This window comes from Amaranthus tricolor, chromosome 2 (genome assembly GCF_026212465.1).
Source record: "Amaranthus tricolor cultivar Red isolate AtriRed21 chromosome 2, ASM2621246v1, whole genome shotgun sequence".
Taxonomy (NCBI): Eukaryota; Viridiplantae; Streptophyta; class Magnoliopsida; order Caryophyllales; family Amaranthaceae; genus Amaranthus; species Amaranthus tricolor.
The window spans coordinates 29,808,781-29,827,134 of record NC_080048.1 but is presented as its reverse complement, the minus strand read 5'-3'; the positions used below and the strand labels follow the sequence as shown (position 1 = coordinate 29,827,134).

General features: G+C 33.8%; 1 protein-coding gene and 1 long non-coding RNA gene across 2 annotated transcripts; one reads left to right on the top strand and one right to left on the bottom strand.

The window, feature by feature from the left end:
• The first annotated feature begins 7,942 nt into the window (after positions 1-7,942).
• Positions 7,943-11,789, top strand: LOC130805698 (uncharacterized mitochondrial protein AtMg00810-like). Its single transcript, XM_057670481.1, has 3 exons — positions 7,943-7,953; positions 8,016-8,842; positions 11,584-11,789. Exons 1-3 carry the CDS (start codon positions 7,943-7,945, stop codon positions 11,787-11,789), a joined length of 1,044 nt encoding a protein of 347 aa, XP_057526464.1.
• Positions 11,790-12,354: 565 nt separating this feature from the next.
• LOC130803741 (uncharacterized) lies at positions 12,355-18,311 on the bottom strand. Its single transcript, XR_009039942.1, has 4 exons — positions 18,105-18,311; positions 17,757-17,916; positions 15,177-15,265; positions 12,355-12,508 (listed from the first exon to the last, which is right to left on the bottom strand). It is a non-coding gene; the product is annotated as an uncharacterized LOC130803741 (long non-coding RNA).
• Between the last annotated feature and the right edge of the window lie 43 nt (positions 18,312-18,354).

Below are 18,354 nucleotides of genomic sequence, written 5' to 3'. Positions count from 1 at the left end.
TTGGAGCTGATGACTTGTCATCCGCTACGGTTTTATTTTTTTCTCTGTAATTGACTATATATAGCACAAGGCATTAACCCTCTTAATTTAGTAAATGACCTCATGTATATATATAGGCTATTTTTTCTTTTTTTAAATAACATTTTTTAATTCCAGAAAACATTCTTCTCCCATCTTCCTTCTTCTCCTCCTTCTTTCTGATCTTCTATGTTTTTCCTTGTTTTGTTTTTGCTGATTTCATCATGGTATCAGACTAAACCCCGATCCATTCCTTGCTTCCGCCTCACAAAATTCAGGATGTGTGCATGCCACTATGGAGTATAATTTCTTGGAAACTTCAACGAAATTGCTGTTACCTGCATGTGCATCAAAGAACACTTTTATGTTGACAAGTGTATTTGTCACTGTATTATATTTTCATTCCAAGAACTTCCATTAGTTTTCTGCATTTTTTTTTATTATTTTATTTTTTTTCCGAAACGCTAACCTCCATTTTTCACGCCAATTTCAAGAAACGATGGCTGATTGAATTCAATTCCTTTCCTTGCAATGCAGATTGTTGTAAGTTGAATTGTTGAAATTTCTTGTTCATGATCTGTTTTCTTGTTCTTCATTCTTGATTCTTTCTCTTCATTTCTGATTACTGATTTCATCCTTATTCATCTAATCCAGTTCAAATTCGTTATAAGTTTTTTTTTTTTCTTTTGATCAATTCTTTTCCTGTTTTTCATCTTTCTTACATTCTTCTCAAATATGTCTTCTAATCCTCTGCTTATGGCTGAACATTCATCACAAAATTTTCCTCAAAGTCAAGATTTCACCAGTCCATACTACTTACATCCTACAGACAGCACAGCATGTCAATTAGTTTCCATCAAATTCAATGGGGAAGGTTTTGGAGATTGGAAGACGTGTATGTTAATCTCAATTTCATCCAAAAACAAGTTAGGTTTCATTGATGGTAGTATACCTGAACCAACAACAGATGATAAATTGTATTCAGCATGGAAAAGATGCAATGATCTAATGATATCCTAGATCTTGTTCAATCTTGATCCAACTATTGCCAAAAGTGTGCTATATCTGCAAACAGCCAAGGACATTTGGGACGATCTTGAAGAAAGATATGGCTATGTATCTGCTCCGCAACTCTATTCCCTCCAACAACAAGTTTCTGAGATTATGCAAGGCTCCAAAAATGTTGCTGAATTTTTTACTGAAATCAAAGGAATATGGGATAAAATCAGTGAAGCATGTCCTTTACCTATATGCACATGTAATCAATGTACATGTAATCTAACTCAAAAGATCTTCAAGCAACAGCAAGATCTCAGGTTGATGCAATTTCTCATGAAATTGAATGATGAATTTGGATCCGTGAGAGGAAATATCTTGATGATACACAAGCTTATAGGTTACTAATGCAGGAAGAGAGACACAAAGCACTCACAACTGCAAACAACACTTCAGCTGTTGAGACTGTTGCCTTGGCAGGCAACAAAGGAAAATACAATGATTACAAACCATATTCACAATATCTTGGATACTCAAGAAACTTCCTACAGAACAAAACTAGAGGAGGAAGGTTTATGCAAGGCAATGGTAACAAAAGACCACCTAGTAGCTATTTTTGTGATCACTGTAAGATACCTGGTCATAGCACAGAAAGGTGTTTTGAGCTTCATGGATATCCACCAGGGTACACTGCTTACAAGGACAAAGGAAAAAAATTTGCAGCAACATGTACAGATGAAAACCAGTCTCATCAAAAACATCAGACTACAACAGACTCCTCCAAAACTGATCAAGAATAACAACTCAGAACTTACCTTCTTAACCTTCTGAATAAACCTCAAAATGATACTGAAGCTGATACAAAAACTGGTATTCAAAATGACAATGATGTTCAGGCTCTCATGGCAGGTATACCTTATTGTTTTTTAACCTGTACAAACAATACTTGGATTCTGGACAGTGGAGCATCTGATCACATGTGTTCTGACTTGAGGCTTTTCTCTACACATAATTCAATCTTGCATACTAGAACTAATATTACTATCCCTGATGGTAGACATGTCTTAGTTCATAACACTGGCACAGTCATATTGAATGAACACATCACTTTATATAATGTCCTACATGTACCTGACTTTCATTACAACTTAATTTCTGTAAACAAATTATGTGTTGACAAGAAGTGTACAATAGCATTCACTGCTGATAAATGCTTTATACAGGGCCCTTCAATGAATGTGCCACAAGTTCTTGGTAAAGTAAAAGCTGGTCTCTACAATGTTCAGGCTGGTTCTTTCATACAATCAACTGCTTGCATCTCTGTTATAGAATCTGCTAAATTGTGGCATCTAAGATTAGGACATGTTCCTTTTGATCACTTAAAGCTTGTTCATCCTGACATACACTTGAATCCTAATAAATGTGACTCCATATGTACTATATGTCCAGCAGCTAGACAAACTAGATCTTCATTTCCTATAAGTAGCATAAAAACTGTTAGAAAATTTCAAATGTTACATTTAGATGTTTGGGGTCCTTACAAATACTGCACCTATAATGGATGTAATTCTTTTCTTACTATAGTTGATGACTTTACTAGATCCACTTGGGTGTTTCTTTTAAAATCAAGAACTGATGTTACTAATGTCATTGCTCAATTCTTGAAGTTTTTAAATACTCAGTTTGATGCAAAGGTTGAATGTATAAGGTCTGATAATGCTCTGGAATTAACTGAAGGATCAATCAAACAGCTTTATCTCAATCAAGGTATTTTACACCAAACCAGTTGCAGTAACACACCTCAGCAAAATGGTGTCGTTGAAAGAAAGCATAAACACCTCTTGGAAACAGCAAGAGCCTTACTTTTTCAATCCAAGCTTCCAATTAAATACTGGGGTGAATGTATACTGTGTGTAGGCATGGCCACGGGGCGGGTTACCCGGAACCGAACCGGTCCCGAACCGCTTGGAACCGGAACCGGAACCGGAACCGTTTGCGACAGGTTCCGAACCGCCCCGAACCGCGAAACCGTGAAATCGCCGGAAAAAAGTCGCCGGAACCGTGAAACCGCCGGAAAAAACCGTCGTGAACCGGGCCAAAAAACCCGCGGGTTGGAACCGAAACCGGTCCGGGAGAACCGGTCCAACGGTTCCATGGAACCGGTTCTGGAACCGGAACCGGGACCGGTCCGGTTGAACCGGCTCAACGGTTCCATGGAACCGGAACCGGGACCGGTCCGGTTGAACCGGCCCACCGGTTCCATGGAACCGTTGAGCCAAACTAGCCGTTAGAGAGCCGTTGGAATCCATCCTATAAATACTCATCACTTTCAATCATTTTCATTCACAACTCATCTCTTCTCCTACTCTCTCTACTTAATTCTTTAATTACGCAATTATTCTCTTAATTACATAATTAGTCTTCTAATTATTTCTTAATTTAGTTAGTTACATAATTAATCATTTATTTATTTCTTAATTCTATATTTCTATTTTTACTTCTATACTATCAATCATGTCTTCATTTTTGAAAAGAGCCACAAAAAAAGTTACTAAAGTGGCAAAATCATTAGGAGGTTCCAGTTCCTCCAAAAGAAAGGCCACTTCTACTCCGTCGGTATCAACAACACCCTCCATTAGTAATTATAATTATGAACCTAATTATCCGGAAGGGTACGACCCGGAGTTACATCAATATGCAGAAGAAGTGGAAAAAGATATACAAATTGAAGAAGAAGAAGAACAAGAAGAAGAACCAACGACCCCAATTGGGGTACATATATCTCGACAGTCATCAACAAGATCAGATGAAGAACAAGGAGAACAACAACAACAAAGACAAGCTCGTGGTAAACGAGTCAATTTCCAAACTATCGGTTAGTTTTATAATTTTATTCTTCAAATTAATTAAACTTTAAATTATTTATTTATTTAATTATAGTTTTATAATTTTAAATTATTTATTTAGATGAAGATGAACCAGTAAGACAACCTTTTCCGGCAATGCCACCTTCTAGTGGTAGAGCTGTTTCACATGTGTGGTCGTATTTCACAAAAGAACCAACCGAGAATCCAGATATGTTCCTATGCACTTGTCAAATTTGTGAAAGTCAAGGAGTAAAGCCCTTAGTTTCATACAATTTCGCCAGAGGTAAATACTTTTTAAGTTTTTTATACATACATAATACATTCATACATTATATATTCATATTTTATAAACATTTATTTATTGTGTTTTGTGAATACGTGTTAGGTGGTGGAACGGGATCTTTTAACAAACATTTGGCAAAGAAGCATGGAATCACAAAAGAAACTCATGCATCAAGCGGCAGCGGGACCACAAGTGGAAGCCGACAGACACAATGGGACATTCCCAACACAGGTATGCCTTTTAGATATAATCGTAATGACATGATTGATGAATTTTCTAGGTATGTAATTTGCGATGAATTGCCTTTTAACCACGGTGAAAGTAGGGCATATGAGCGTCTCACTAGACAACAATTGCAACCACAATTTAGAGCAATCCCTAGGAACACTCTTAAAAGACGAACAATTAAATTATACGAATCAATGCGCTATGACCTAGTTGAAATGTTTAAATCGTTTAATGGTAGGGTTAGCATAACAACTGACATATGGTCTGCTCCCCCACATTTAGAATCTTATATGTGTGTAACAGCACACTGGATAGATCGAAATTGGATTATTCAAAAAAGAATAATTGCTTTTGAGACTATGCCAGAAAGACACACCGGCGAAAACATAAAATATAGATTAATAGAGATATGTAGGGAATGGAACTTATTAGATAAAATATTTTGTTGTTCAACAGATAATGCAACCGCAAACATAAAATGTATAGAACTTTTATTTAACGAACCCGCCTTTAGTTTAATCCTTGGGGGTAGCTTATTACACATACGTTGTTGTGCGCACATAGTTAACTTATCTTGTCAAGTAGGTATAAAACAATTAAGTGAATTATTAGAACCAATTAGGGATATAGTAAAATGGCTTAGGATCGGAAAGATTAAAAGAAGATATAAACAATTATGTGACCAATACCAACTTAAAAAAGTGTATTGGTCATTAGATACTCCTACACGTTGGGGGTCAACGAACGATTTATTAAGAAAGGCGATTGCTTATCGCCCAGTAATAACACAACTATATAGTGAGTGTACAGATAGTTTCATAGCTGATGAAACTTGGGAATTAGCAATAGGTGTACATAACATATTAGAAGCGTATGACCACGCGACTAAGATTTTTTCTTATGTTTATGAACCGAACGTTCACTTAGTAATAAGTGAATGTATTACTATTTTTTATCACCTGCTTAAACATAGACAAGAAGATACTAACCCACAATTAAGGCCGATTCTTGCTGAAATGATGGAAAAATGGAAATCATATTTTACCGATTTTCCTTACAGTTATGGAATCGCAACCATTTTGGACCCACGTTTTAAAACCGAGGTCCTAACCAAAGTAATAGGATTTTATTATCAAGCGTTAGATCGCCCGTCTTCCGATGTAGCTTATTATGTCGGAACATGTAAAAAATATTTAGCTGAACTGTATGAATTTTACGCTAGTGTATATAACCCGAAACGCGATATGTCTAGGCGTGCTAGCGTTTCGGCTCGTCCCTCTTTCTATAATTCAGTAATTGCTAACATAATGACGCAAGATGATAGTTTTGTAGGATCTTCTTCTTCCTCGACCACATTTTTAGAACTAGATAGTTATCTAAAACACCACTTTGAAATAGACCCAAGTGTCTATAATATTTTGGAGTGGTGGAAAGAAAAATCTTTTAAATTTCCCATTTTATCGAGAATTGCAAAGGATATCCTTGCAATTCCCGCGTCCACTATTGCGTCGGAGTCTGCTTTTAGTGCAGGTAGAAGAGTTCTGGATGAAAAGCGATCTCGTCTTGCTCCACATAGTATTCAAATATGTGTTTGCAAGAAAGATTGGGACCAAGCGGAGATACGAACACAAGGACTAAGGAACGATGATGATCAAGACGACGATGATGATCCATGGATGATGATGGATACAACTTCATCATCGTCAGGAGGAGAGTCAGCGGAAGCATCTAATCAATATCAACCACATGATGATGACGAAGACGAATAGGATCAATCCGACAAGCGACAACGATGAATCAACACTCAACAACTATAAATAAAAGGTATGACAAAGAACTACGTGGGCTTTGATTCCTTCGGGATACGTAGGCAGCTTAGTATTCATTTGGGTACTAGGTTCAAGTCCATTTTCTCCCTCTTTTTTTATTAATCATCTTTATCGACATTATCATTGATTCGTTTCTTATTAATTAATTTTTTTCCATTCATTTTAGTAAATATTTCAATAACGATGACAACTTGACATGCAATGAATTTCGCTAATAATCAAGTAATCATCAAAGGTACGTCCGCGATATTATAGTATTTTTTTATTATACAAAAATTTAAAGAAAAAATTAAAATGGAACCGATGGTCCGACCCGCCCGTCCCGTGAGTTGGAACCGCCGGAACCGCCTCATGAACCGCTAAGGAACCGTTTGGAACCGCCCGGAACCGGAACCGGAACCGGAACCGTTCGCGACAGGTTCCAAATGGAACCGGAACCGGGTGGAACCGGAACCGGATGGAACCGGAACGGAACCGGACCAACCCGGACCGTGGCCATGCCTAACTGTGTGCAACTTATCTCATAAACAGAATGCCCCTCAAAAGCCTCAATTTCATCACACCCTTTGAAAAATTATATGAACATAAACCCTCCTATGATCATCTAAAAACATTTGGATGCCTTTGTTTTGTTTCTTCTTCCACCACTAACAGAACTAAATTCAACCCAAGAGCTTCACCATCAGTTTTCATTGGATACTCACCTACACAAAAGGGGTACAAAATTCTAAATTTAACCACCCACAAAATTTCAGTTTTAAGAGATGTTCAGTTCCATGAACATCATTTCCCTTTTCACTATCCATGCCCAGTATCCTCTTCTATTCCATCACCTTCCACTGATTTCCCTTCTACCATATATCTTCCCACACATACACCCTTTACATCTATTTCACCAGGTGATATTCCAGATATATTCACCTCTAACCCCTCTCCCTCACATACAAACCTTGTTGATATTTCAGAAATAACACCTATACCTAATCCTCCTCTCAGACAGTCTTCCAGACCCACCAAACCACCCTCTTATCTCAGTGAATATGAATGTCCTTCCATCAAACATTGGTGTAATCTTGTATCTTTTTCTGATCTTCCACTAACTCATCTTGCTTTAGTGTCAAATGTTTGTAATATTGCAGAACCTACAAGTTATAAAGAAGCATCAGCACAGTCAGAATGGGTTGAAGCTATGAACAAGGAAATACATGCTCTAATAAAGAACAACACCTGGGACATTGTTGATTTGCCTCCTGGAAAAAAGGCTATAGGCTGCAAATGGGTATACAAGGTAAAGCTCAAACCAGATGGCACTTTAGAACGATGCAAAGCAAGACTAGTTGCTCAAGGATATACACAGAAATTTGGGGTAGATTATGAGGAAACTTTCTCTCCTGTTATCAAAATGACAACCATAAGAGCCTTAATTGCAATTGCAGCAAGCAAAGGGTGGGATATATTTCAATTAGATGTTAACAATGCTTTCCTTCATGGTGATCTTAATGAAGAAGTATACATGAGAATGCCCAAAGGAATTGAAAATCCTGGGAATAAGTTCTGCAAACTCAACAAATCCCTATATGGGTTGAAGCAAGCAAGCAGACAATGGTTTTTTAAGCTGCATACTGTACTGTTACATTAAGGATTTGTACAATCCAAACACGATTATTCTCTCTTCATCAAAAAAAGGGGTTCAGACATCACCATTGTTGCTGTTTATGTTGATGATATCCTGGTAACTGGTAGAAATCACAATGATATACAAACCCTAAAAGCTCATCTTGACACAATCTTCAGCATTAAAGATTTGGGCATCTTACATTATTTCCTTGGTATAGAGGTATCTTACTCACAAGCTGGGATCATTCTCACTCAAAAAAAGTTCACAAAATCTCTCCTTGACAATTGTGGTTTTGATCTTTCCAAATCTGCTCCTGCTCCCTTATCCTTAAACACCAAACTCCTGGATAATTCAGGTGACTTGTATGCTCATCCAGACCATTATAGATCCTTGATTGGAAAGCTCAATTTTTTGACTCATACAAGACCAGATTTGTCTTTCTCTGTCCAAACATTGAGTCAATTCATGCATACCCCAAGGCAGCCACATGTTGATACTCTGCATCATGTATTGAGATACGTCCATGGAACCACAGGACAAGGCATTTTATTACATGGTTCAGCACAACTTACCCTTCAGGCATTCTCAGATAGTGACTGGGCAGCTTGTCCAAATTCTCGAAGGTCTGTTACTGGATATGTGATGTTACTTGGACGTTCACCTATATCTTGGAAGTCTAAAAAACAAGCCACAGTCTCAAGAAGCTCCTCTGAAGCAGAATACAGAGCCATGGCTTCAGCTGCATCAGAAATCACTTGGTTGATCCAGCTTCTTCAAGACCTTGGTGTATACAATTTAGAACCTGTTCTTCTACATTGTGACAACGTGTCAGCCATACACATTGCAAAAAATCCAGTCTTTCATGAAAAAACTAAACACATAGAAGTGGATTGTCACTTTACTCGAGATAAGGTTCTTGAAGGTCTTCTTCAGCTCACATATTTACCTACCCAAAATCAACTAGCTGATGTCTTCACAAAGGCTCTGCCATCACCTCAATTCTGTAAGCTTCTAACCAAGCTAGAAGTTGTTAATACCACTCCAGCTTGAGGGGGGGGTGTTGGAGCTGATGACTTGTCATCAGCTACGGTTTTATTTTTTTCTCTGTAATTGACTATATATAGCACAAGGCATTAACCCTCTTATTTTAGTAAATGACCTCATGTATATATATAGGCTATTTTTTCTTTTTTTGAATAACATTTTTTAATTCCAGAAAACATTCTTCTCCCATCTTCCTTCTTCTCCTCCTTCTTTCTGATCTTCTATGTTTTTCCTTGTTTTGTTTTTACTGATTTCATCAATCTCAACTTAACGATTCTTTTCTACTATAAACCTAATAACTAGATGACTTGTTATAGTAAGGTTTATTTTTTTAGAAAAACGATAAAAGAAATCAAAATGCCGAAAAAATGTTAAAAATATTTAAAAAAATTCTAATTTTTACTGTTATTCAAAACTTTTAACGTAAATTTTAAAAAATTCTCTCTAAATTTACATTAATTTTGAGTTTATTTTTTAGTGAATCACCTACTATAGCAGGTCATTGGATTGCCCAATTTACTCTAAAAAAATACCCACTAAAGTTGAGATTATTCATAGTTAATCATTAATAGGTGGGATTATTGTGAAAAATTATGTAAAAATTTAATTATTTTAGATAATTTTCCTAAATATTTCTTACTTGTTTTCTTTCTTTTAATTATGCTTAATTGTTGTTGAAAATTGTAAGTAGTATATTTAACAACCTAAACAATTCTTTTTTTATAAAAAAATATTTATTTGTATATACAATAAAAATTAAAAATTTAGAAAATCGGATATTCGATTATGCGAATATTCCGATCCAGATTTGGTATCCGGTTTGAAATCGGATATCATGCTCGAATTATCTAGTTTTAAAAAAATAAATTATTCATTTTTTTAAACCGGATATCGAATATTCCAGATCGAATAATTCGAATCGGATATTTTTGCACACTTGTAGTTCTAATGCTCTATTTGGCTATTGGTATCGAATCTTGGAAATTGCATTGAATGTATAATGTAATTTAATTAGTTTGAAATATTAGTTGGCAAAGTTTATAATTATGCTAGTCTTACTCAACCCATTTTTTTCTTTAAAAAATTCTATCACATGGACAATAAATGTGAAATTGATTTGTAGTGTTACAAAATAATTGTTTTTTTAAGTTCTATTGTGATACAATGTTATTTTTTTTATGAAAAAGTTACCCTTTATTAGATACTTTAAAGTAACTAAAAAAAACCTTTTTGAAAAAATATAAAATGATCACATTATTTTAATTTCTTTTAATTATTTTTTAATTATTTAAGAGTGAAGTAAAGTGTATGAGTATAAAAGTTTAAGAGTATAAGAGTAAAGTGGAGTAGAGTATAAGAGTATGAAAGTAGAGTAGAGGGGAGTGGAGTAGAATAAAGTCCAAGAATATAAGAGTGGAGTGGAATAAGTGGAAGAGTGGAGTAGAAGGGAGTATAAGAGTTGATATATTTATATGTACCAAATCCATACTAGACTTTTGCACTTTCAAATTACTATCGGAAATTTTTCGTACTGTCTTGTTTAGAGTTCAGACTATGTATCTTTAAATTGTAGAAACTCGTTAATGGCGGACAGATAGTTATTATTAGTGTAGGTAATGTCCCTTTTATCTTTTTGATTTTCCATCTTGGTAAAGGATTTTAATCATCTGATAATCATAGTCTTGATTTTGGGCTCCATCAAAAAAATTGGAGACTATAAACAAAAAAAATATTACAACACGATTAGTGAAAAAATATAAAAACTACAATTATTATAAAAATATTCAAATAAAGTTAGTAACAAATATGTAGAGGCTATAAATAATATAAAAATGTTATAATAAACTTAGTGGAAAGATTTTTTAAGAAAACAATAAATAAAACAATTCAAAAATGACAAATAACTTTAAATTTGATTGGTAGTGGTTGTGAAAAGTCCTACCCGCCATGAATAGTGGATAGGTCGTGGGTATGAAATCTTACCCGCCTCATACCCACTTGCACAGCTCCATACCCACACACCAGCCCATACCTATCCGTCCAACCCCATAGTAGTTTGCCCTATGTCTTTAGTGTACTAATTTATATCTATTTTATATATTTTTGTTAAAAATTATTGACAAAATTAAGGATATTAATTTTATTTTATTATATTATGATTAAAAAAATTAGATATGCAATTAAATTTGAAAAGATTCATGGAGTATATGACGAGGACTTAGAGTAAATGTGATGTGGGTATAAGGTTGGTATACCCATCATGGGTATACCCAATTGGCCAAAGTAGGTGGGGTTGAGTTTGAATGCATACCCAGATGATCAAGCATGGGTATGAAAAATTTACCCGCCATGGATGGTGGACATGGAAATTTTAGATAGGTGTAGGTATGAAAAGTTTAGGTAGATATGAGTATGAAGTAGGATACAAAATCAGAAGAGAAGGCAAATAGAATCGTTGTTCCTGCTATCGATGAGCCAATTTTAAATAATTAGCTCATACTAGAAGTTCAGTCTCCAAGTACTCCAGTTAGAACCAAAACTCAAAAAACCACAATCAAAAACAAGAATGCAACTAGTACAAGAGGAAAGAAGCATATCACAAAGTTGTATGCTCGATATCTAGAAGTTTATGAGATTGAAGAGTTATGCCATATAGAAATTATTCAACTTATAGATTTTCATAAAGCAGTTCTGTGTTAGATTGGAAAGCTACCAAGAAAGAAGATATTCGAGTGATTGAGAAGAATGAAATGAGGGTGCTAGTTAAAAATTCACCTCATAAGAAAGACATTGGAGTTAAGTGGATCCTCAAGATTAAGACTAATCCAGATGGTTCTGTTTCGAAGTATAAAACGAGACTCGTAGTCAAAGGCTATTCTCAGCAACTCGACGTTGAAAAACGATGAGACATTTGCACCCATCTTAAGGCATGGCGCAATTCGAGCAATCTTAGCCTTAGCTGTCTCAAAGGGATGGAAGACATATTAAATGGACGTTAAATCAGCATTCCTTAATCAACACCTAAAAGAAGATATTTAGGTTCAATAACCCTAAGGATTTGAAGCAACAGGGCAAAGTGAAAAAGTGTTGAAATTGAAAAAAACTTTATACGGTCTCAAACATGCTCCAAGGGCCCGGTGCAGTAGAATTGATGATCAAGAGTTTGAGAAATGTCTTAATGAGCATACTCTATATGTGAAGAAGCACAATAATGGTATAATTCTTTCCTTATGTGTGGATGATCTAATAATCATAAGCAACAACATGGAATTAATTTCAGATTTCAAGAAGAATATCATGTAAGAATTTGATATGACAAATCTTTGATTCTTTAATTATTTTCTTAGAATCAAAGTCCATAAAAGTTTAGAAGGAATCTTCATTGGCTAAAAGATACGCAAAAGGCTTATTAAAAAGTTCATGCTAGAGAATTGTAAAATTTTGTCACAACTCTACTTTTAACTAAATGAAATATTGTGCAAGGATGATTGACAAGAGAAAGTTGATAAGAGAATCTACAGAACTATGATCAGTAGCTTACTTTATCTTACTGCAACATGGCCAAGCATAATGTTTACAGCAAGTTTACTTGTCAAGATTCATGCAAAGTACTTGCCAACTTCACCTAGGTTCAATAAATTAAGAGACGGTTAGATATGTGAAGGGTATATTAGACTATGATGTTTAGTTTGAAATCATAATTGCTAGTCCAAGAGTAGTTGGTTTCAAAACAATGATTAGGTAGGGTCTCTTGATGATATGAAGAGCACCTTAGGCTACAATTTTACATTAGAAATAGGAATATTTTCTTGGTCATCTCTGAAGTAAGGTACCATAGCTCAATCTATAGCAAAAGTAGAATACATTGCAGCTTGTGAAGCTATAAATCCAAAAAATATGGCTAAGAAAGTTTATGTCTGATATGGACGAAGTTCAAGAAGGAGCTATCGTTATTCATTGCGATAGTGCTTATGCAATAGCAATTTCGATGAATCCTATCTTCTATCGATAGACAAAGCATATCAAGGTTAAGTATCATTTTGTCAGAGAAGCTAAGTGTAATTATAAAGTCAAGCTGGTTGAGATAGATTGAAAAGATCAATTAGCAAACATTTTCACTAAACCACTTTCGAAAGGTAGATTTGATAAACTCAGAGTCAGAGACTTAGTTGGAATGAAGACCAAAAGTCTAAAAGATAAGTGTTAGTAACTAGGACTTTCAGTCTCCCTCATTCAATAAAGCTCATCATTAAGTTTAGAATAATTAAAGTAAAATAGCGTAGGAGTTATGAGTAGATGAAAGCTAAAGGTTGTAACTCTTTAATAGTTGCTATTATTATTTGATATTTTTCTTCTGCTGTATAAAAGATGTTTTGTACTTATTTTCTAACAAAAACACAAGTAGATACTTTTGATCTCACTTTATCTGTTTTCTAGCTTATTTCCATAATTTTTCTCTACTTCTCCTGATAATTCCCAACATATCAAAAGGACAAATTAGTATATACTAGTACTACTTGATCAAACAAATAGATTTGACATTTACTACTAGATCTGATCAGGTGTACACATTTGAACTCTAAATAGTACAACAAAGTTACTAGAACTTCTGCAACTGGATGTGATCGAGGATTCATGGAAGATGACTTTTGTTAAAATTTGAATAACCCAAAAAGAATTTTGAAATAAAAAAGGGAATAGTGATGGGGGTATTTCATCTCGGGATCTTAAGGCTGACATAGTGAGATCTCCACCAACTCCTCTAACTAGGTTCTCTATCACTACAAGAAAAATGACTTTATATTATGTCGCTCAAAAGGATAATTTAGGCCACACGACGTAGGTGATGCCCAAAACAACACCTTGTACTACACACCAAGATGTTGCCCATAACACCCCACCTAATATCTACAAGATTAAGTTAAGGTGCTATTAAATGTACTCCAAATTTACACTTTAATAAATCTCTAAAGTGCACTATAAATGTAAAACTCAACTTTAATAAATAAATTAATGTGAACTTAAAATCAAATATAAATAAATTCAAAGGTATTTACAACCCTATAAAAGAATAAATCTCAAATGCTATACCTTATTTCTTGTGTAAAACTCAATAATTTGTCAACTATTAGTAAAATTCAATACTACACTAAAGCTACTACGAATTCATAAAATAAATACTATGATATATTACGTCACTCCACGATGTCCCCACTATCAATCATCAACTCCCACAATTTACGTGCAATCTAAAAATCAAAATGAAAAGGTGTCAACCACGGAAGGTTAAGCGAGTAGACACACATCACGTAAAACATTGTTTTATATTTTTCATCAAAACATGCTTTTACATACAAGGAGAAGATAATAACACATAATATTAAAACAAAATCCTAAACCTTCGTGCGCACTAAGTATCTATCTGAGAGGATACTCCATAGCTCTAGTACTATGTCTCTCTCGGGTAAAGCTAGCCAACTTCTCAATGGCAACTCGCCTCAAAATCATAGCAAAGACCCAAATGTCTTGTGCTCACAATATCATATCAAGGAGAATAGACCCATGGTCTTTTAAGTATCCCTCCACATTACAAATCTATAATATCAAATATGTAATTTTCGTGTCAAAAATTCAAGTATCAATTATGTTGCATATAATAGAAAATTTGACTGGTCACTCTCTTTTTGAAAGAGAGACACTATCCACTCACATGTAGCTCAGCTGTCAGGTACCGATCACCAACAACTACTAAGATTAACAAAAGCGTTCTTCTACGAAGTCGTCTCCTAATTCAAACAATAATATCGGTTACTAAAAGTAACTGAATCGATATACACTATGTCATATAAGACTTAGACTCAATTAAATTTTATCCTATTACATCTCCCCTCTAGTACTCGAATTTTAAGATTATTAATACTTTGACTACAAACAACCCTCATTATCTCATATATATCTTCCCGCATAACTAATGTAACAATACTTAGTTTTATTACCCAGTTATAATACTCATAATTGTATCTCGACTCTTAATTTATATTAGATTTAACCCGCTCGAATCATCGAAATATGTTTATTAAAAGGGATTCGCCACTCAAGATTATAATAAGAAAAAAGTGAGAAAATAAAGTATAAAAAAAACGTTATTAATGAGTAGTACATTAAGGAATTCAATGGTTAAAATTTCAAAAGACGAAAAAAAAAAATAAAACAAAACAAAAAACAAATAATAATAATGATAATAATAAAAAAAATTAAACCAAAAGAAAAAGGAAAAGAAAAAAAAAATTTACCTTCCTGGTATGTCGCGTGAGAGAACAACAGGAAGTTAGTATGCGGCAGCCGTATACTCACCAAATTCAATCTGAATTTTATGATATTACTGGAAAAAATAAACAAGGTGTAGATATTGCTAAATGATTAAACGGATTTGAAAACTTAACTCTCTTAAATAATAAGAGAAGATTGAAGACTTAATTCTCTTGAATGATGATAATTCAAAACACATATTGTTTAAACAAATAAATTAAGTAATTACATTTAATTGTTTAAGTAAGTCTAAAATCATATTTGATATGCGTTTGATTTATATATTTAAGATTGAAGTCGATGGAATATGCTTAAAGAACTTAAGTTTATTTTAAAGTTGATTTTATAAGTTCTGAAATATATTTCAAAGTCTTGAAGATAATTATGTTTACAATCAGGTTAGTTTCGTAATTATATTTGAAATATTTTAATAGGTCAAGGTTCATTAAAATTAACATTGGATATTATTTAAAATTAAGTTTGAATATTTTATATGTTGTTGATTAACGTTTAAATATCTTATATTTAAACTTAGATTTAAATATGTGGTTAAAATTAATTTGATGAATAAATATAGTACAAGGTACACATGTTTTATTATTAATTGTACACGGCTATATTTAATAATTATGCAAGATCTAGATTTTCTATTATTTGGATGAGATTTGAATTTATACTAAAAATAGAAAGTAACGATGCTAAAAAATAGGAATTAATTTAAATGGTTATTTAAATGTTGATAAATCTGGTTTGTGCTTATTATTATTCATTATCTTGTATAAGAACTAACGTGGCAGCATAGTATTGAACAATTACAAACACAATGACGAAATTATTATTAAGCTGTCAGTACACGTCAGTTTGAAGATAATCTCAAGATCTTGAAGTCAGGCGCTGAATGACCAGGTCAACAGAAAATAACGGATAGGAGCCTTCTTGTTTTTGAAGATGTGTTGAGGCGTAACACTATATATATGAGGCTTCCTTCCAGAACTAAGGATACATCTTGACGCACCACTTCTTACAACTTTCTCTCTTGTTTTAAAATTCTCTAAGTGTTTAAAGAGTTGTAATTCTTAGTTCATCTAACTCTTACATTTTGTAATAGGCTTAAGAGTTTAAAAAGAGTTAGATAAAGTTTAATACGCCTAATCAAGAATACTTTTCAAAGTGTTCAACTTGTAAATCTCTATTGTGAGATTTGGGATTTTGCTTTTATTAAAGGGACTTGTAATACGGTTCTTCAAGGGGAAGAACGTGGTGAGAGGAGATAGTGAGATCTTCTTGGTTGTATTAAAGTCGGATTAATAAAAGGCGTTGAAATCCTACGGGTTGAAAGAGAACCCATAGGCGGGGAGTAGGTTAGTTAGAACCGAACCTCGTTAACATATCGTGTGTTATTCTTTAAAGTTTATTTTCCGCACATACGATTAGTGTTTACGAATTAGCTCAAAGCTGTTTCAGAAGACAGTTTTGACAGACTCCTCAAACTCTTGAGACAAACTGCCAGAAAAGTTTTAAAAGCCCAAACTCTCTATTCACCCCACCTCTAGAGAGTATTCAACCTCCTATTAACTTTCAGGATTAATCCAAATGAAGGAAAGTGAAGAGATCATCATCATCATTAACATCATCCTACCCAGAAAAATAAGAGTGAAAAGAAAAATTAGGATTAAAAGTGAACATATTTATATTAGTAATAATTAGAGTTAGGATTAACCTCTTAATAGGGTAATTATAATGAGGCCCATAAACTTAAGCTCAAAATATTTAATTATTATCCCATTATAAAAAATATTACCTAGCCTCATTATTTAATCAACTCTAATAAATAATAATAATGTATCTTTGAAATTTCGGAATGTTACAATAATTCTCAATTGTAATTCATTGTTTTATTTTCATAATAGTAGAAGAAGTTATAGATAATGATAAAAAAATTCATAAAATTTCTAACTAATAATTTAGAAGCATAGAATTAATAAGTTGGACAACTTACAACCACAATTATCAAACTTAATAATGATAATCACAACTTCTATCAACACTCAACAACAATGACGACAACCCAAATATGAATTAAGTACATTTTACTGTTTAATAACAAATGCTAATTTTTGTGATCCGAGCGTAAGCTAAACGAACCCTACAGGCAAGGAGGGAAGACTGAAATAATCGAAGCCTGACAAGACAATTTAGAAATTTCATACAACACTGAAGTTTTTACGAACTACTAAAATCAAGTATACATTGTTCTAAGTCTAAGAACCTGTTTAAAATCATATTATTCACAACTACCACACATTCATCTGAGAATCAGGATGAAATGGCCTTTCTACTTTATAACCTACTAGCACAGGATTACGTTCGTCAATTGGATACCAATCAACGGTTACAAACAAAAGCATATCAAAGAAAACTTCAAATTTTCAGTAATTTTCAGAATAGATACAAATCCATACTTGTGCTTCAATCAAAGAGTAATTGCAGACATGAATCAATCAATAAATTAAGAAATATATGAATATGAGCATCAAGAGAAGAATATAGTAAAGAAAAATTACGTTAAGGGAGATGAAAGGTTATTGTTTATGAGCACCAGATTTCATGTCAATGGTGAAAAATTCATAATCAAGCTCCTTTTCATGAACAACGACAACCACTCGGAGGGTTGCTATTGACATCGAACTTCCATGAGCCATCATTTCGTCCATCAGTCAAACCCTAACCCATTTTTGTTCAATTCATATAGTTAACAAAAGAAAAGAAAATCAGAAAAAATAATTTAAAGAAACCAAAAAACCAAAATCAAAAAAACAAAATTAAAGAAACGAAATATATAATCTAACAAAGTTATCCAAAAAACGTGCAGAGCAACAGCCATGTAAGAGAAGCTTGAAGATGGAATAAACCTAAAATGAAGATGAAAATGCAAACCAGCAAAAGTGGCGCCGGTAGGCTGGAAGAGCAGCTGTGGTGATGAAAAGCAGCAATGATGAGAGAAGTTTACTGGGTTTTTTTTGGGGCTTTTAGGGTTAGGGGATCTAAATTAGGGCTTTTAGGTTCTGAAGAATGGGCGGGAATTGGGGACCTTTAAGGAGGGACCGAAAATTTTTGTTTTCAAGTTTGGTTTATGGGCGACAAATTAAAAATATGTGCCCA